The 19841-nt window shown below is 45.6% G+C and overlaps 2 protein-coding genes across 2 annotated transcripts in view; one reads left to right on the forward strand and one right to left on the reverse strand.

Moving 5' to 3' along the window:
- Positions 1 to 9441, forward strand: part of zmp:0000001082 (integrin alpha-D) — a 23196-nt gene extending 13755 nt beyond the window's left edge. The window contains exons 25-26 of the mRNA XM_063010476.1: positions 7474 to 7584; positions 7979 to 9441. Of these exons, the coding sequence (XP_062866546.1) occupies positions 7474 to 7584; positions 7979 to 8173 (306 nt within the window). The 3' untranslated portion in view covers positions 8174 to 9441. The remainder of the gene's footprint in view (positions 1 to 7473; positions 7585 to 7978) is intronic.
- Positions 9442 to 13532: 4091 nt separating this feature from the next.
- On the reverse strand, positions 13533 to 14426 carry sp6 (Sp6 transcription factor). Its single transcript, XM_063010803.1, has one exon. The coding sequence runs from the start codon at positions 14424 to 14426 to the stop codon at positions 13533 to 13535; it is 894 nt and encodes a 297-aa protein (XP_062866873.1).
- Between the last annotated feature and the right edge of the window lie 5415 nt (positions 14427 to 19841).

Raw genomic sequence — 19841 nt, forward strand, 5'->3', positions numbered from 1 at the left:
ACACAACAAGCCACGGGTTAGGGTTAGGGATCAGGAGGAAAGTAACCAACACGACAAGCAGCCTCAGCTTTTGCAGCCATATCCGGCGCACACTGCCCGTCCTGCCGTTTTGGTGGGATCAAGCTAAGAGAGTGGAGACGTTGGTTGTGGGTTGGTAAAGTTCTGACAGTCATTCGTGCAGCAAGAAAAGTCTGTACAAAGTTCACGATAACATGGTTGTTGACAGCTCTTACTGCCCAAACCAGCCAGTGGAGGGAGGGTAGGGTACTTCGCAGCAGGTCCTCTGGAGGAATTTTCTTATCACCAAGGTCGTTGCTGATAACAGGGGGAGCCAAGAGCAGAAATGACATGTTGTTTTGTCTGAGCCCTAATACAAATTTAACAAGAACTCACAGAATTAATGCGTCTCTGATCCGTCTCATTTCGCAAAGCCGTTAGTTTCTCCAAAATGGAATCCATATTGCGATTAATAACCACAGTCTGAGTTCCAACAGCTCTACCCACCATATCAATTAAATTTGGCAGTTTCTGGGGACCTTTGACAACTGACCCAACTTTTTTAATTTCCCGATACAGCAGGGAAAAGCCTAAACCAATCAGCAAAAACCCCACAATTAAGGTTCCGAATAGGTAAACATCCTCTACATCCTCCAACGAAAGAGGTGCCAGGCACACGACTCTCCACTTCCCCCACGAGTCCGTCGCGTATCCTGCCATCTGCGTTCCATCGGGGCATGTGGGTTCCCCCGAACCCGAACTTCTCGATGAGAAGATGGTGTCAATAGCATTCAGAGACCATTTAACCAATTCCATAATTCGTTCTTTGAGGAGCTGTGCTGAGAAAATCTCCTTAGAGTGGAGTATACGAGACAAGACGATACACAAGAAGCCAAGCAGGGAAGATAGGAGAGGAGGAGGGAAAAGGGCGTCCATCTTCCACGAGAGCGAGAACAGAACACAGTAGGTGTGTGTATAGGTGTGTATAGGTGTGTGTGTGTGTGTAGGTGTGTGTGTAGGTGTGTGTATAGGTGTGTATAGGTGTTTGTGTGTGTGTGTGTGTGTGTGTGTGTGTGTGTGAGGTGACTGATGGCTGTTATCTCTCCACAGAACCTGAGTGTGTGTGTGTAGGTGTGTGTAGGTGTGTATAGGTGTGTGTGTGTAGGTGTGTGTGTAGGTGTGTATAGGTGTGTGTGTGTAGGTGTGTGTAGGTGTGTGTAGGTGTGTATAGGTGTGTGTAGGTGTGTGTGTGTGTGTAGGTGTGTGTAGGTGTGTGTGTAGGTGTGTATAGGTGTGTGTGTAGGTGTGTATAGGTGTGTGTGTGTGTAGGTGTGTATAGGTGTGTGTGTGTAGGTGTGTGTGTGTGTGTAGGTGTGTATAGGTGTGTGTATGTGTGTGTAGGTGTGTATAGGTGTGTGTATAGGTGTGTATAGGTGTGTGTGTGTAGGTGTAGGTGTGTGTGTGTGTGTGATGATGGCTGTTCTCTCTCTACAGAACCTGAGTGTGTGTCAGGCTGAGAACCATCTCCACTCGTCTGTGAGTTTATCTGTTTCTCTTTATTCCACTGATGAAGCTTCGAGAGTTCGGATCACACTGTGGGGAGTTTACACCGTGTTTGTGTACCTGATACTGAGTGTTTATTACAGATCTGCTCACTGGGGAGGTGTGTGACGTTCCAATGTGGATCCTTCAGTCTGGGTTCTAATTCACCTGCTCAGTTTCACCTGAGCTCAAACATCAAGTACCTGAACACACAGTACAGCAAGGTAACACACACACACACACACACACCTGAACACACACACACACACACACACACCTGAACACACAGTATAGTACTCTCTCTCTCTCTCTCTCTCTCTCTCGCTCTCTCTGACTGTGTGCGGGTGTCTCTCGTCCTCTACAGTTTGGGCATTTGAGTGAGTTCAGGAGGGAAACGGTTTTCTCTCTCTCTGCTCAGCTTCACTTTGATCACAAACGTTACCATCAGATCTCAGACTCTGGAGAGGTGAGGAACAACATCTCATCTCACTTCAGTGTGTGTGTGTGAGAGAGAGAGAGAGAGTGTGTGTGTGTGTGTGTTTGAGAGTGTGTGTGAGTGTGTGTGTGTGTGTGTCTCAGTTCAGTGTTTTTAATTATTCTGTTTTTTTCACAGAAAGATCCAACCAGATTTCACAAGTCTGAGGTACGTGGGTCTGATCTCAGGTGTGTGTGTGTGTCTGTGTGTGTGTGATCTCAGGTCAGTGTGTGTGTGTGATCTCAGTTCAGTGTGTGTGGGTCTGATTTTAGTTCAGTGTGTGTGTGATCTCAGTTCAGTGTGTGTGTGTGTGTGTGTGTTCTCAGTTCAGTGTGTGTGTGTGTGTGTGTGATCTCAGTTCAGTGTGTGTGTGTGTGATCTCAGTTCAGTGTGTGTGGGTCTGATTTTAGTTCAGTGTGTGTGTGTGTGTGTGTGATCTCAGTTCAGTGTGTGTGTGTGTGTGTGTGTGTGTGTGTGATCTCAGTTCAGTGTGTGTGTGTGATCTCAGTTCAGTGTGTGTGGGTCTGATTTTAGTTCAGTGTGTGTGGTCACTGCAGCCACCAGTGACTGTCTGACTGATGTGAATGAATATGCATCATCTGTCACTGGCTTCATCCAGAAATGTGTAGATGATGTGACTCAAACAAAGCAAATCCGCACATTTCCAAACCAAAAACCATGGATGAACAGCGAAGTCCGCAGTCTACTGAAAGAACGGGATGCAGCTTTTAAATCTGGCAACCCCGAAGAACTCAAGACTGCTAGACGTAACCTGAGGGTCAGCATCAAGGCTGCTAAACACAAGTACAGCACACAAATTGCAGCCCACTTTAACAACAATTCAGACCCCCGACGCATGTGGCAAGGGATACAAGTAATCACCGACTACAAGAGCAAAGTCAGTAACTTGGAGACTACAGACGCCTCACTCCCTGCCCAACTGAACACCTTCTATGCCCGCTTCGAGACCACTGCTCAGGCTCAACCATCCACGTCTGCCGTGCCGCTTTCCACAGAAGAGCCAGCACTCATTCTAGCTACAGACAAGGTGAGAAGAGCTCTTTTGAGGGTGCCAACCCGGAAAGCAACAGGTCCAGATGGCATTCCAGGACGGGTCCTGAAGGCATGTGCCAACCAGCTGGCTGCCACCTTCACAGACATCTTTAACCTTTCCCTGGCACAGTCTACTGTTACTGCCTGTTTCAAGACCACCACCATCATACCAGTCCCAAAGAAGTCCAGCATCACATGTATGAATGACTACCGCCCCATCGCTCTCACACCCATAGTGATGAAGTGCTTCGAGAGACTGATCTTGGCTCATATTAAGAGTAGTCTTCCTAGCACCCTGGAAACTCATCAGTTCGCCTACCGCGCCAACAGATCTACTGATGACGCAGTTTCTCTGGCAATGCACACCGCACTCAGTCACCTGGATGGAGTTAACACATATGTCAGGATGTTGTTTATTGACTTCAGTTCTGCCTTTAACACCATCATCCCATCCAGACTGATCTCCAAACTGAGCACACTTGGGATTAGTCACACAATATGCAGTTGGATTATGGACTTTCTTACCTCCAGACCACAATCTGTTAGGATGGGCGACCACACCTCCCCCGTCCTCACACTCAGCACAGGATGCCCACAAGGTTGCGTCCTCTCACCCATGCTGTACACACTGTACACATACGACTGCATCACAAAACACAGCTCCAACACCATCTTCAAGTTTGCCGACGACATCACAATAATCGGCAGAATCACCAACGATGATGAGAGGCCATACAGGGAGGAAGTGAGGATGCTCACAGAGTGGAGCACTGCTAACAACCTCTCCCTCAATGTTAGCAAGACCAAGGAGATGGTCATCGACTTCAGACGGGTCAGTAGAGTGCACACACTACTGAGCATCGGGGGGACAACGGTGGAAAGAGTGAGCAACTTCAAGTTCCTCTGCGTCCACCTAGCTGAGGATCTCACCTGGTCACTCAACACATCACACGTCATCAAAAAGGCACAACAACGTCTCCACTTCCTTCGAAGACTGAGGAGAGTCAACCTGCCACAGCAGCTTCTCTGTAACTTCTATAGATCCACTGTGGAGAGCATCATGACAAGCTGCATCACGTTCTGGTCCGGCAGTGCCACAGCTGCTGAACACAAGGCTCTTCAAAGGGTGGTGAAAACTGCCCAGCACATCACTGCAACCGCACTCCCACCCATACTGGACATCTACAATAAAAGATGTCTGAGGAAAGCCAGGAACATTTCCTCTGACCCCACACACCCCAGCCATTTCCTGTTCCAGCCACTGCCATCTGGGAAGAGGTACCGGACCATTCGAGCCAGAACCACCAGACTCAAGAACAGTTTCTACCCACGAGCGGTTAAACTAGTCATTCCTACTATAACTACCAGGACAACTACCTCTACGACTGTTGCACTCGCACTTTTACTGGACTCTTGCTGCTAATCCACTACCTCGAATTTGTTTACCTAAACCTAGCTGCTAAATCCAAATCCACTACCTCAATCTGCCTATGCACCTTGCTTTTGTTCTTGCACCTTATATTGTTTTTGCACCTTATATTGTCTTGTCATTGCACCTTGTCTATGCACCTTATGTATGGTTTTCTTTTGGTAACTTCCCCCATCCCCTCCCCCATTGTCTTTGCACTATTGTCTTTCGTTGTCTGCACTGGAGATGTAGCCTGACAGTGTTTCGTTATACTGTACAACCCCGTATTGTATAATGACAATAAAGTTGAATTGAATTGAATTGAATTGAATGTGTGTGTGTGTGTGTGATCTCAGGTCAGTGTGTGTGTGATCTCAGTTCAGTGTGTGTGTGTGTGTGTGATCTCAGGTCAGTGTGTGTGTGATCTCAGTTCAGTGTGTGTGTGTGTGTGTGTGTGTGTGTGATCTCAGTTCAGTGTGTGTGTGTGTGTGTGTGTGTGATCTCAGTTCAGTGTGTGTGTGTGTGTGTGTGTGTGATCTCAATTCAGTGTGTGTGTATGTGTGTGTGTGATCTCAGTTCAGTGTGTGTGTGTGTGTGTGATCTCAGTTCAGTGTGTGTGGGTCTGATTTTAGTTCAGTGTGTGTGTGTGATCTCAGTTCAGTGTGTGTGTGTGTGTGTGATCTCAGTTCAGTGTGTGTGTGTGTGTGTGATCTCAGTTCAGTGTGTGTGTGTGTGTGTGTGTGATCTCAGTTCAGTGTGTGTGTGTGTGTGTGTGTGTGTGTGTATCTGATCTCAGTGTGTGTGTGATCTCAGGTCAGTGGGTGTGTGTGTGTGTGTGTTTGTGTGTGATCTCAGTTCAGTGTGTGTGTGTATCTGATCTCAGTGTGTGTGTGTGATCTCAGGTCAGTGTGTGTGTCTGATCTCAGTGTGTGTGTGTGATCTCAGGTCAGTGTGTGTGTGTGATCTCAGGTCAGTGTGTGTGTGTGTGTGTTTGTGTGTGTGTGTTTGTGTGTGATCTCAGGTCAGTGTGTGTGTGTGTGTGTGTGTGTGTGTGTGTGATCTCAGGTCAGTGTGTGTGTGTGTGTGATCTCAGGTCAGTGTGTGTGTGTGTGTGTGTGATCTCAGGTCAGTGTGTGTGTGTGTGATCTCAGGTCAGTTTGTGTGTGTGTGTGTGTGTGTGATCTCAGGTCAGTGTGTGTGTGTGTGTGTTTGTGTGTGATCTCAGTTCAGTGTGTGTGTGATCTCAGGTCAGTGTGTGTGTGTGTGTGATCTCAGTTCAGTGTGTGTGTATCTGATCTCAGTTCAGTGTGTGTGTATCTGATCTCAGTGTGTGTGTGTGTGTGTGTGATCTCAGGTCAGTGTGTGTGTATCTGATCTCACTGTGTGTGTGATCTCAGGTCAGTGTGTGTGTATCTGATCTCAGTGTGTGTGTGATCTCAGGTCAGTGTGTGTGTATCTGATCTCAGTTCAATGTGTGTGTGATCTCAAATCAGTGTGTGTGTGATCTCAGTTCAGTGTGTGTGTATCTGATCTCAGTTCAATGTGTGTGTGATCTCAAATCAGTGTATGTGTGATCTCAGTTCAGTGTGTGTGTATCTGATCTGTGTGTGTGTATCTGATCTCAGTTCAGTGTGTGTGTGATCTCAGTTCATTGTGTGTGTGTATCTGATCTCAGTGTGTGTGTATCTGATCTCAGTTCAGTGTGTGTGTGATCTCAGTTTAGTGTGTGTGTATCTGATCTCAGTTCAGTGTGTGTGTGATCTCAGTTCAGTGTGTATCTGATCTCAGTGTGTGTGTGTGGTCTCAGGTCAGTGTGTGTGTGTGATCTCAGATCAGTGTGTGTGTATCTGATCTGTGTGTGTGTGTGATCTCAGGTCAGTGTGTGTGTGATCTCAGTTCAGTGTGTGTGTATCTGATCTCAGTGTGTGTGTGTGTGATCTCAGGTCAGTGTGTGTGTGTGTCTGATCTCAGTGTGTGTGTGTGATCTCAGTTCAGTGTGTGTGTATCTGATCTCAGTGTGTGTGTGTGATCTCAGGTCAGTGTGTGTGTGTCTGATCTCAGTGTGTGTGTGTGATCTCAGGTCAGTGTGTGTGTGTCTGATCTCAGTGTGTGTGTGTGTGTGATCTCAGGTCAGTGTGTGTGTGTGATCTCAGGTCAGTGTGTGTGTGTGATCTCAGTTCAGTGTGTGTGTATCTGATCTCAGTGTGTGTGTGTGTGATCTCAGGTCAGTGTGTGTGTATCTGATCTCAGTGTGTGTGTGTGATCTCAGTTCAGTGTGTGTGTATCTGATCTCAGTGTGTGTGTGTGTGTGTGATCTCAGGTCAGTGTGTGTGTATCTGATCTCAGTGTGTGTGTGTGATCTCAGGTCAGTGTGTGTGTGTGATCTCAGATCAGTGTGTGTGGGTCTGATCTCAGTTCAGTGTGTGTGTATCTGACCTCAGTGTGTGTGTGTGATCTCAGGTCAGTGTGTGTGTATCTGATCTCAGTGTGTGTGTGTGATCTCAGGTCAGTGTGTGTGTATCTGATCTCAGTGTGTGTGTGTGTGATCTCAGGTCAGTGTGTGTGGGTCTGATCTCAGTTCAGTGTGTGTGTGTATCTGACCTCAGTGTGTGTGTGTGATCTCAGGTCAGTGTGTGTGTGTATCTGATCTCAGCGTGTGTGGGTCTGATCTCAGGTCAGTGTGTGTGTGTGTGTGTGTGTGTGTGTGTGTGTGTGTGTGATCTCAGTTCAGTGTGTGTGTATCTGATCTCAGTGTGTGTGTGATCTCAGTTCAGTGTGTGTGTACCTCATCTCTGTGTGTGTGGGTCTGATCTCAGGTCAGTGTGTGTGTGTGTGTGTGTGTGTGCGTGTTTGTGTGTGTGTGTGTGTGTGATCTCAGTTCAGTGTGTGTGTGTGTGTGTGATCTCAGGTCAGTGTGTGTGAGTCTGATCTCAGTTCAGTGTGTGTGTGTGATCTCAGTTCAGTGTGTGCGTGTGTGTGTGTGTGTGTGTGATCTCAGGTCAGTGTGAGGGCGGAGCTGGTGATTCCTCCTGATATGGTAACGATTATATCTATGGGCGGGGCTGGTGGGCTCCTCCTCCTCATCATCATCATAGTGCTGCTGTTTAAGGTGAGAGCCAATCAGAAGCTGTAGTGTGTTTGATTGATCGCTGATCAGTGTGTGTGTGTGTGTGTGTGTGTGTGTAGCTGAAATAATTTCAGACCTTGGGAATAAGACGACTATTCCACTTATTAACATGTGGATTTAGAGTAGCCCTGTTTATATGGGCACAGAGAAGTCATGAACCATATTCAATCATAATCACTGCTGAGGAACTAACAGGCCGTGACAGAATTATTTCTCTAAGCTGCCGTCTGTATAGAACTCACAATAAAGTTCCAATAGAATTAATAGAGTTTTAGACATTGGCGTGTTTACTGCAGGCGTCCACATACTTCTGACTCCCTCTGTATGATCGTGTGATGACTTTTAAATCTTTAATTTAATTCTTCATTGTTTTCAGTGCGGCTTCTTTAAGCGAAAGCGTCCGAGTAATTCGGCGGAGGAAGAACCAGGCTCGTTCCAGGACGACGAAACGTCCAACAAGGACACGAGCGAGGAACCTGCAGCGTCTCCTGAACCTGAGGAGAACCTTCTGGTTCCTGGAGATAAACAGTCTGAGAACGGAGGAGTGAAGAAGGATCAGACGATGGAGTGATGACGTCCCGTCTCGTTCATCTGATTATTCTTCAGATCATTTAATGTTTGTGGACGCTGGTGCCGCTTCTATAGATTCTGTTTTATTTAAGTTCTGTTTTCTCCACCTTTGGGTGCTTCCATGTGTAGGTGTTGCAGATCTGAGAGCATCCGGCTGAAGGTCTAAAACTGCCTGTAATTCATTAGTCGAGGTTCTGCTAGATTAAAAAAGTGTTAATAATCTCAAAACTGCAGCTCTGTAACACACACACACCAAACCAAGCACCTAAAGGGGGAACAAACGCCCCCGAACCATGAGCACCAAAGTCTGAACCATGAAGACCAAAGTCCACCATACCATGACAGATTCTGACCTTCTGAACTTTTAGTTATTATTTTTATTTTTATTCTTCAGTGTTCCAGAAAAACCCCACCATCATTCATTCATCTGTGAATATTTTGGACCCAGCAGATTATCAGAAAAGCCACAAACTGAATTTTATAAAAGATTTATTTGAATAAAGGAGATTTTGGTTTAATCATTCAGTCACAGAAACAGAAGAGACGCAGAAATCATCATCATGTTTTGGCTGAATCAGGGTGTATGTAAACTTTTGACCTCTTCTGTACATCAATAAGTTTCAGTTTTAAATATAAAAATGTAAATTTGTGACGATTTTATTTAAAATCACATTTTATTCAACAACGTTCACACAAGAACACAAATCAGATTAAATTATTCGTGATACGATCATATAATTTAAATAACCAAAATATGTTTCAATATAAACATAAAAACATCAAATAAAACCTGCAGTGAATCTACAGGAGGATTAAAATCTTACAGAATATTAATAACAGAGAGTTTAGAGTTTTACTGTCGTCTTAAATCATCAGAAACACAAAATAATTAAATCTAATCATCATTAACTGCAGATCAGATTAAATTCAGTGAGATTCTTCTGTCTGAAACACAAGTTACTCAAATCTGATTTATTCTGTGTTTAAAAGATCGTACAACACGTGCTTCCTGCTTCCTCATGTCATTCAGACAGTAATGTTAGCTTAGCCTGGTATTTATTAACTGTTTCTGTAGCTAAGCTAATCTTGTTTTACTAACACACACTGTGTAAATAAAAACTTTATGTTCATTTATAAGCAAAATCTCGGTTTGTCGCCCTCGGCTGCTCAGCAGAGGTTTTTGGTCTGTTGGTCCTGGATTGTGTAAAGTTGTTTTGAGACGATGTTCACTGTAAAAAGCGCTGAAGAAATAAATCTGACATCACTTGAGTTTTGACTTTAAATATTCCAGTATCAGCAGTGAGTGATATTAAAGTGATATTAAAGTGATATCGTTAGTGATGCTGTTGCTGCTGTGTGATTAGATTTTATAATAATTGTAATATTTTGACTCTTTGATGTCGGTGTTTATGGGTGGAACATGTGACTCACTCTGGCTGAATGAGGGTTCATTTAATATATGAATCTTTTCTCATTATTATTATTTATATCAAATTAAAACCTGATCGTAGTTTTGAAGGGTTACAGTTAGGGTTTAGGCTTAGGGTTAAGGTCAGAGGTTAGGGTTATGGTTAGGGATTAGGGTTAATTCTAGGATAAAAGTTGTAGTGAGTTCAGGTTTGTGCAGCTGCAGGATTAGGGTTAGGGTTAAGGTTAGGGCTAAGGTTAGGGTTGAGGGTTACGGTTAGGGTTAAGGTTAGGGTTAAGGTTAGGGTTGAGGGTTAGGGTTAAGGTTAGGGCTAAGGTTAGGGTTGAGGGTTACGGTTAGGGTTAAGGTTAGGGCTAAGGTTAGGGTTGAGGGTTACGATTTAGGGGTTAAGGTTTAGGGTTAGGGTTAAGGTCAGGGGTTAGGGTTACGGTTTAGGGTTAAAGTTAGGGTTAGGGCTAAGGTTAGGGTTACGGTTAGGGATTAGGGTTAATTCTAGGATAAAAGTTGAAGTGAGTTCAGGTTTGTGCAGCTACCCAGATTCTGGTGCAATCACTTGTAATCTCTCGGTTGGACTAATGCAACTCCCTCCTGGCTGGAGCTCCCATGTCCACGATTAAACCCTTACAGCTCATTCAAAATGCAGCTGCACGTCTGGTCTTTAACCAACCTAAACACTGCCACATCACCCCACTGCTACCACATCATCACCCCACTGCTGCCTCATCATCACCCCACTGCTACGTTCTCTTCACTGGCTTCCTGTAGCTGCACGCATTCAGTTTAAAACACTGACGCTCGCCTACAAAGCCAAAAAAGGACCAGCCCCAAGCTACCTTCGTGGTCTAATCAAACCCCGCTCTGTACCACGCAACCTCCGAGCCTCTAGTCTCGCTCGACTTGAGCCTCCATCCAGGACTAAAGGAAGACAAGCATCAAGGCTCTTCTCTGTTCTAGCGCCCAAGTGGTGGAATGAACTTCCTCTGTCTGTCCGAACATCCGAGTCTCTTGCTGTCTTTAAAAAACGATTAAAAACCTTCATCACCTTTTTACTAAACACTTAAGCTGACTTGTACTTATTTACTAACATTTTATTCCATTCTTTTCCATTCAAAAAAAAAAAAAAGGCCACTTTGGTTCTAACAGGTTTTAGCAGATTTGTATCTTCAACTGTTGTTTACCTAAACTTGAGAAATGAAATGTTCACTATAGAAGCACTTCTGTAAGTCGCTCTGGATAAGAGCCTCTGCTAAATGCTGAAAATGTAAATGTAAATGTGCAGCTGCAGGATTAGGGGTTAGGGTTTAGGGTTACGGTTAGGGCTAAGGTTAGGGTTGAGGGTTACGGTTAGGGTTTAGGGTTAAGGTTAGGGTTAGGGTTAACTCTAGGATAAAAGTTGTAGTGAGTTCAGGTTTATGTTTGAGCAGCTACAGGATTTATTTCTGACTAAATTCGTGTTGTTTTGACTCTTTATATCATGTTGATGTTTATAGTGAAGTTGGTTGGCAGTTTGTTGCCCTGGTGCATTGTGGGTGATGATGGTTAGTGGGTTTAATATTAAAGCTTTTAGAAGTCTTGTTTCGTCACGTCTCCAGAGCAAAAGCAGCTCAGATCAGATCACCTTAAATAATAACATTTATAATAATCACGTCACCAGCACAGAACCAAATCTAATCTAATCGGTACAAACCAGTAATAATGAGGACAGGATGGAACTATAAATAAAACAGAAAGCAGTGATTACATCATAAATAAATCAAAATCTTTTATTTTATTAACTTTATTATTGTAGTAAATATAAACTCACTCCCAGCGATAGAGTCCAAATAAAATGAAAACTGTTAAACGTTACAAACACACCAGGGTGACCAGGGTCCAGATGTACAAGCATTTAGGGAAGTTCTGGTTCTGTAACTAGTTCTAGTTTCCTCAACAGTTAGAGGGATCCTACAGTGCAGAATATCATCAACAGATCTGGAGAGTTAAAACCCACTAATAATAATGTACAGAATGTGTAGAACGTTTAGAACGTATAGAACGTATAGAACGTATACATCACTGCTCTCTGTTTTATTACACATTTATATTAAAGTAATAAATTATAGAGAAATAAAAATCATCTTAAATATTCCACACAGAAACGTCTTCAGTGTGTTTAATAACAGTGTGTGTGTATCGTCACACACACACACACACACACACACTCGCGCGTACACACACACACACACACACACACACACACTCACACACACACACACACAAACAAGCGTATTAATCTGATCTCAGAATCAGTAACATGTAATCAGATTCTGCACCTCAAAATTAGAAACACACACTGTGTGTGTGTGTGTGTGTGTGTGTGTGTGTGTGTGTGTAGAGTGTGTGTACTGCGCTGGTGTGTGTATGTGTAGTGTGTGTGTGTGTGTGTGTACAGTGTGTGTGTACTGTGTGTGTGTACAGTGTGTGTGTGGAGTAATAACTGTTATTAGCAGCGCTAGTATAAACAGTATTAAGTGTAATTGTGGTGGATTAGATGGAACCTCCTGAACTGCTACACACGGCGACACAGCCACGCTAACCGTGCTAACGCTACATTAACCTCTCGCTTATAAAACGCTAATGCTAACAGTGCTAACAGCTCAGAATCTCCGGCCCCCTGTGAGGGAGGCGTGAGGCGTAACATCAGCACCGGGATCGACTCAGAAACGCTGAAGATTTATTTCCTCACTCTGAGCTCATGCTAATCAGCTACTGCTAGCATTTAATAATATAAATCTGTGCAACTAATGCTACACATGCTAATTTGATTATTAACGAGCTCTGTAGATAACTAGAGTATGATATCAATGCTATTAGCCTTTAGTAAGCTAATAATAAACCAGTGTTCATAGCTATTGTTATTAAGCTAGCACCATCCATATTTATTCAGTGTACAGTCTAATGCTAACAGGGTGTTAAATAGCTAATGCTAACAGTGCTAACTGAAGAAGTGAATAGTGATACTCAGTGTTAATGTACTTAGTGCTTTCCAGTGCTAATCAGATTATTCTAATAATCCTAAATGCTAAAGCTAACAGCTACATTTTCAGTAAGAGTTTGTGCTAAACGGTTCAGCTAAAGTTACCAGTTAACCACACAACGTCTAATCAGTCATATTCAGTGCTAATAAGCTAATGCTAGCATGTTTCGGCTAAACCTAATTTAGCCAATCAACCGTTTCAGTCTAAAGATCCTCAGTTAGCATTTCTAATGCTAACGGTGCTAACTCTATCTGTGAGTTAGCATTGTTACTTATTATTGAGTGCTAACGCTGCTAACACCTAAACAATGTAGTAAAATCCACTGATGCTACATTAGTTACTGGGATGCAGTGTAAAACCGCTAATGCTAACAACCTTAATAAAGCAATTAACTAGTGCAGGTCAGTTGCAAACAGCTAATGCTAATGTGCTAAACACACGCTTCAGTCACTAATAGTTTAGCACATATACATTATAAAATCAGTCATATTGAGTTTTATGCTAATGGTGCTAACAGCTAAATATTTTAGATGTATCCTGTGCTGATTACTGACTAGCTAATGCTAACAATGCTATCTTCTCCAGTGTTAATTGCTTAGTGCTAATCACTGTGTTAAATAGCTAATGCTAACAGTGCTAACTCCACGGTGTATCAGCTAATGTTAGTGTCAACAGAGCTAATAAGAAATATTCAGTCTTAGCTAACTCCACCATTAATCCGCTAATGCTAGCAGTGCTAATTCTCTGACGTATTAAGTACACCCAGCTAATGCTAACATCACTACTGAACGGCGCTATCTGGTGTTAATGAGCTACGGCTAACAGAGCTAGCCAGCGCTAACCAGGTGATTCTCGTGTCATATGATGAATGTTAGCATTAGCTTGAGAGAGCAGCTAACGCTAACCAGTTTGATTTAAGTGCTGTGCGCTGGCGCTTCGTCTCCGCTGGCGTCGTTTTCACTCTTCAGACGTAGCCCGGTCATAGCAGACACGGTGGGCGCGGCTCCCTCACCGACGGGCGTGGGCGAGGTGTTGTCGGCCCCGCCCTGCTCCTCGTGCACGCGCATGTGCTTGGTCAGGTGGTCGGAGCGCATGAAGACGCGCGGACAGACGCTGCAGCTGAAGCGCTTGGTGCCGGTGTGCGTCTGCAGGTGGCGCTGCAGCTCGTCGGAGCGGGTGAAACGCTTACCACAGAAGAGCCAGTTACAGACGAAGGGCCGGTCGCCGCTGTGCCAGCGCAGGTGAGCCTTCAGGTGCGACGTCTTCACGTAGGCCTTCCCGCAGCCCGGGATGTGGCAGTTGTGCAGGTGTTTGCGCCTGCTAGCCTCGTCGCCGTCGTTAGCTCCTAGCGTCTCCGCGCTCAGGCAGTTGGGGCAGCGGCAGGCCGTCTGACCCGGCGCTCTGCTCCCGGAGCGGCGCTGGGATTTGGGCCGGGCAGAGCTGCTGGCGCCCTCCTGTGGCTCCTCCAGGGAGAAGGGGGAGGCGTGATGCGGCGCGTGCAGCATGTCCGGCGCCAGCGGTTCCATCTTGAAGCCGTCGGGGGGGTAGAGCGGCGCCGGGTGGGACGAGGGGGGCAGGCAGCACATCTGGGCGTCGGAGGGGTTGTAGGAACTCACGGGGGGTTGGAGACCCATGGACCCACCCTGAGTCATGGCTCCGCCCCCTCCCACCCCCAGCGCCGACGCCCCCTGCATGTCCATCCAGCCTCCTGCGTTCCCGCTGTGCAGATCCCACCATCCGGACATCCCCACCTCGTCTGGGCCTCCCGGGGGCGCCGCACGCAACCACGGCTCGTACGGGTGCGCCATGACAGGGGCTGGGTGTGGCTGGCTTTATCTGATGGGCGTGGTGCACGGTGCTGATGGTCCTCGTGGTAAAACAGGGAGAAGGGGGGGGGTTCAGCACATAGCAGGAAGGGTCGTCCAGGTGATCAAAACCAAGGAGATCTGTGGAGGGAGAAGAGACTCGATCAATCAATCTGCAAGTTGTTTGGGAGAGGGGGTATGAGGGTGCAGGGTAAAGGATGGGGGTGCAGGGTAAAGGATGAGGGTGTAGGGTGAAGGATGAGGGTATAGGGTAAAGGATGAGGGTGCAGGGTAAAGGATGAGGGTGTAGGGTAAAGGATGGGGGTGTAGGGTAAAGGATGGGGGTGCAGGGTAAAGGATGAGGGTGTAGGGTGAAGGATGAGGGTATAGGGTAAAGGATGAGGGTGCAGGGTAAAGGATGGGGGTAAAGGATGAGGGGGTATGGTAAAGGATGGGGTAAAGGATGAGGGGGTATGGTAAAGGATGGGGGTAAAGGATGAGGGGGTATGGTAAAGGATGGGGGTATAGGGTAAAGGATGAGGGGGTATGGTAAAGGATGGGGGTAAAGGATGAGGGGGTATGGTAAAGGATGTGGGTAAAGGATGAGGGGGTATGGTAAAGGATGGGGGTAAAGGATGATGGGGTATGGTAAAGGATGTGGGTAAAGGATGAGGGGGTATGGTAAAGGATGGGGGTAAAGGATGATGGGGTATGGTAAAGGATGGGGGTAAAGTATGAGGGGGTATGGTAAAGGATGGGGGTATAGGGTAAAGGATGGGGGTGTAGGGTAAAGGATGAGGGGGTATGGTAAAGGATGGGGGTATAGGGTAAAGGATGGGGGTATAGGGTAAAGGATGGGGGTATAGGGTAAAGGATGGGGGTGCAGGGTAAAGGATGGGGGTAAAGGATGATGGGGTATGGTAAAGGATGTGGGTAAAGGATGAGGGGGTATGGTAAAGGATGGGGGTAAAGGATGATGGGGTATGGTAAAGGATGGGGGTAAAGTATGAGGGGGTATGGTAAAGGATGGGGGTATAGGGTAAAGGATGAGGGGGTATGGTAAAGGATGGGGGTATAGGGTAAAGGATGAGGGTGCAGGGTAAAGGATGGGGGTAAAGGATGAGGGGGTATGGTAAAGGATGGGGTAAAGGATGAGGGGGTATGGTAAAGGATGGGGGTAAAGGATGAGGGGGTATGGTAAAGGATGGGGGTATAGGGTAAAGGATGAGGGGGTATGGCAAAGGATGGGGGTAAAGGATGAGGGGGTATGGTAAAGGATGGGGGTAAAGGATGATGGGGTATGGTAAAGGATGGGGGTAAAGGATGAGGGGGTATGGTAAAGGATGGGGGTAAAGGATGAGGGGGTATGGTAAAGGATGGGGGTAAAGGATGAGGGGGTATGGTAAAGGATGGGGGTAAAGGATGAGGGGGTATGGTAAAGGATGGGGGTAAAGGATGATGGGGTATGGTAAAGGATGTGGGTAAAGGATGAGGGGGTATGGTAAAGGATGGCGGTAAAGGATGAGGGGGTATGGTAAAGCATGGGGGTAAAGGATGAGGGGGTATGGTAAAGGATGGGGGTAAAGGATGAGGGGGTATGGTAAAGGATGGGGGTAAAGGATGATTGGGTATGGTAAAGGATGTGGGTAAAGGATGAGGGGGTATGGTAAAGGATGGCGGTAAAGGATGATGGGGTATGGTAAAGGATGGGGGTAAAGTATGAGGGGGTATGGTAAAGGATGGGGGTATAGGGTAAAGGATGAGGGGGTATGGTAAAGGATGGGGTATAGGGTAAAGGATGGGGGTGTAGGGTAAAGGATGGGGGTATAGGGTAAAGGATGAGGGGGTATGGTAAAGGATGGGGGTATAGGGTAAACGATGGGGGTGCAGGGTAAAGGATGGAGGTGCAGGGTAAAGGATGAGGGTGTAGGGTAAAGGATGGGGGTATAGGATAAAGGATGAGGGGGTATGGTAAAGGATGGGGGTATAGGGTAAAGGATGGGGGGGCAGGGTAAAGGATGAGGGTGTAGGGTAAAGGATGGAGGTGCAGGGTAAAGGATGAGGGTGTAGGGTAAAGGATGGAGGTGCAGGGTAAAGGAGAGCAGATGATTTAGGGTAGTGTCTGGGTTAGGATATAGGGTGTGGTAGTAGGTTAGGGTTAGGATATAGGGTGTGGTAGTAGGTTAGGGTTAGGATATAGGGTGTGGTAGTAGGTTAGGGTTAGGATATAGAGTGTGGTAGTAGGTTAGGGTTAGGATATAGAGTGTGGTAGTAGGTTAGGGTTAGGATATAGAGTGTGGTAGTAGGTTAGGGTTAGGATATAGGGTGTGGTAGTAGGTTAGGGTTAGGATATAGGGTGTGGTAGTAGGTTAGGGTTAGGATATAGGGTGTGGTAGTAGGTTAGGGTTAGGATATAGAGTGTGGTAGTAGGTTAGGGTTAGGATATAGAGTGTGGTAGTAGGTTAGGGTTAGGATATAGGGTGTGGTAGTAGGTTAGGGTTAGGATATAGGGTGTGGTAGTAGGTTAGGGTTAGGATATAGGGTGTGGTAGTAGGTTAGGGTTAGGATATAGAGTGTGGTAGTAGGTTAGAATTAGGATATAGGGTGTGGTAGTAGGTTAGGGTTAGGATATAGAGTGTGGTAGTAGATTAGGGTTAGGATATAGAGTGTGGTAGTAGGTTAGGGTTAGGATATAGAGTGTGGTAGTAGGTTAGGGTTAGGATATAGGGTGTGGTAGTAGGTTAGGGTTAGGATATAGAGTGTGGTAGTAGGTTAGGGTTAGGATATAGGGTGTGGTAGTAGGTTAGGGTTAGGATATAGAGTGTGGTAGTAGGTTAGGGTTAGGATATAGAGTGTGGTAGTAGGTTAGGGTTAGGATATAGAGTGTGGTAGTAGGTTAGGGTTAGGATATAGGGTGTGGTAGTAGGTTAGGGTTAGGATATAGGGTGTGGTAGTAGGTTAGGGTTAGGATATAGAGTGTGGTAGTAGGTTAGGGTTAGGATATAGGGTGTGGTAGTAGGTTAGGGTTAGGATATAGAGTGTGGTAGTAGGTTAGGGTTAGGATATAGAGTGTGGTAGTAGGTTAGGGTTAGGATATAGAGTGTGGTAGTAGGTTAGGGTTAGGATATAGGGTGTGGTAGTAGGTTAGGGTTAGGATATAGAGTGTGGTAGTAGGTTAGGGTTAGGATATAGGGTGTGGTAGTAGGTTAGGGTTAGGATATAGGGTGTGGTAGTAGGTTAGGGTTAGGATATAGAGTGTGGTAGTAGGTTAGGGTTAGGATATAGAGTGTGGTAGTAGGTTAGGGTTAGGATATAGGGTGTGGTAGTAGGTTAGGGTTAGGATATAGAGTGTGGTAGTAGGTTAGGGTTAGGATATAGAGTGTGGTAGTAGGTTAGGGTTAGGATATAGAGTGTGGTAGTAGGTTAGGGTTAGGATATAGAGTGTGGTAGTAGGTTAGGGTTAGGATATAGAGTGTGGTAGTAGGTTAGGGTTAGGATATAGGGTGTGGTAGTAGGTTAGGGTTAGGATATAGAGTGTGGTAGTAGATTAGGGTTAGGATATAGAGTGTGGTAGTAGGTTAGGGTTAGGATATAGAGTGTGGTAGTAGGTTAGGGTTAGGATATAGGGTGTGGTAGTAGGTTAGGGTTAGGATATAGAGTGTGGTAGTAGGTTAGGGTTAGGATATAGGGTGTGGTAGTAGGTTAGGGTTAGGATATAGAGTGTGGTAGTAGGTTAGGGTTAGGATATAGAGTGTGGTAGTAGGTTAGGGTTAGGATATAGAGTGTGGTAGTAGGTTAGGGTTAGGATATAGGGTGTGGTAGTAGGTTAGGGTTAGGATATAGGGTGTGGTAGTAGGTTAGGGTTAGGATATAGGGTGTGGTAGTAGGTTAGGGTTAGGATATAGAGTGTGGTAGTAGGTTAGGGTTAGGATATAGAGTGTGGTAGTAGGTTAGGGTTAGGATATAGGGTGTGGTAGTAGGTTAGGGTTAGGATATAGAGTGTGGTAGTAGGTTAGGGTTAGGATATAGGGTGTGGTAGTAGGTTAGGGTTAGGATATAGAGTGTGGTAGTAGGTTAGGGTTAGGATATAGAGTGTGGTAGTAGGTTAGGGTTAGGATATAGAGTGTGGTAGTAGGTTAGGGTTAGGATATAGGGTGTGGTAGTAGGTTAGGGTTAGGTAGGATCTATAACTCATTGATGATTGGTGGAGATGTAGGATGGGGTAACAGGACCAGAATATAACCAGGAACAAGGAAGCGGAGAACGACTGGATAATGATGCATGTAGACCTGGAGTCTCTTTACTCCATCAGGGTGACTCTGGTTAGTGTGGTGGAGGGTTTAGGATGAAGAGGACTTGATTGGTTCTATCAGAAGCCGTGAGTGGTGGGATCTACGGTAGGGGGACTAGAACATGTGTAAGGAAAAGGGTGCAGGAGAGACGATGTGGACGAGGTCGCAGCATGTACGGCTCTGATCCTACAGTCTCATTCTCATGTCAGAAGATGGAGCTCTATCATGGTCTCAGAGTTTCCCTTCCTCATCTAGAGAGGTTCAGGTGTTTGAAGGGTCTCTGATCTACAGAAAGTTCTCTCTCAGATTGAAGTTCCTCATCAAGGACCAAAATGTCTTTAAGTGATTCGCTGGTGAACAGAACGTTCACAAATAAAACCACGAATAGAAACGACTACACTAGTGTTGCTATAGCATTCTCACTGCTCCAGAGTCCAATAGTGGTGTGTCAGCACTACACCAGCATCTGTAAGGACACTGAAGTTGGAAACCACAGTGGATCTTCGACCAAATCAAATCAAACCTCTCGCTGGAAGAGCAAATAAATCTGAAGCTCGATCATTATGGACTCGTTATAAAAAGAACCATGCATTGTAAGGGTTGAAGGTAAAAGAGGAAGAGGACGGTCAGCCAGAAGACGGATGGATACAATCAGAGAGGAACAATAAACGAGACATTAAGAAGCCTGAGAATAAAGCGTAACGTGGTTTACTGTAGTAAACGAGGAGACTAAACTTCTGGCTTTGTGTTCGTTACATTATTATAAATATAAAACAGATTTCTGGAGGGATTTAAGGGACATTTTACTGAAAAATACGGTAAAAGTGACTTAATGTTTCTGTTTATACACACACACACACACACACACACTCTCTCTCAAACACATAAACATTCAAACACACACTCACATACACACACACACTCACACACACACATTCAAACACACACACACACACACTTGTTGACAGTCGTGTTCTACTCTAAATACCTTTGCGTAGTGATGATGTGAAACTCCCCCTCCTCACACACACACACACACACACACACACACACACACACACACACACAGTGAGGAAAGACATAAAACATGTCTGAACATGGATCACACACACACACACACACACAC

Source organism: Trichomycterus rosablanca, chromosome 15 (genome assembly GCF_030014385.1).
Source record: "Trichomycterus rosablanca isolate fTriRos1 chromosome 15, fTriRos1.hap1, whole genome shotgun sequence".
Taxonomy (NCBI): Eukaryota; Metazoa; Chordata; class Actinopteri; order Siluriformes; family Trichomycteridae; genus Trichomycterus; species Trichomycterus rosablanca.

Excerpts from the sequence above, each read along its gene's own strand:
- sp6 (XM_063010803.1), bottom strand. The coding sequence starts at position 14,426 with ATGGCGCACCCGTACGAGCCGTGGTTGCGTGCGGCGCCCCCGGGAGGC.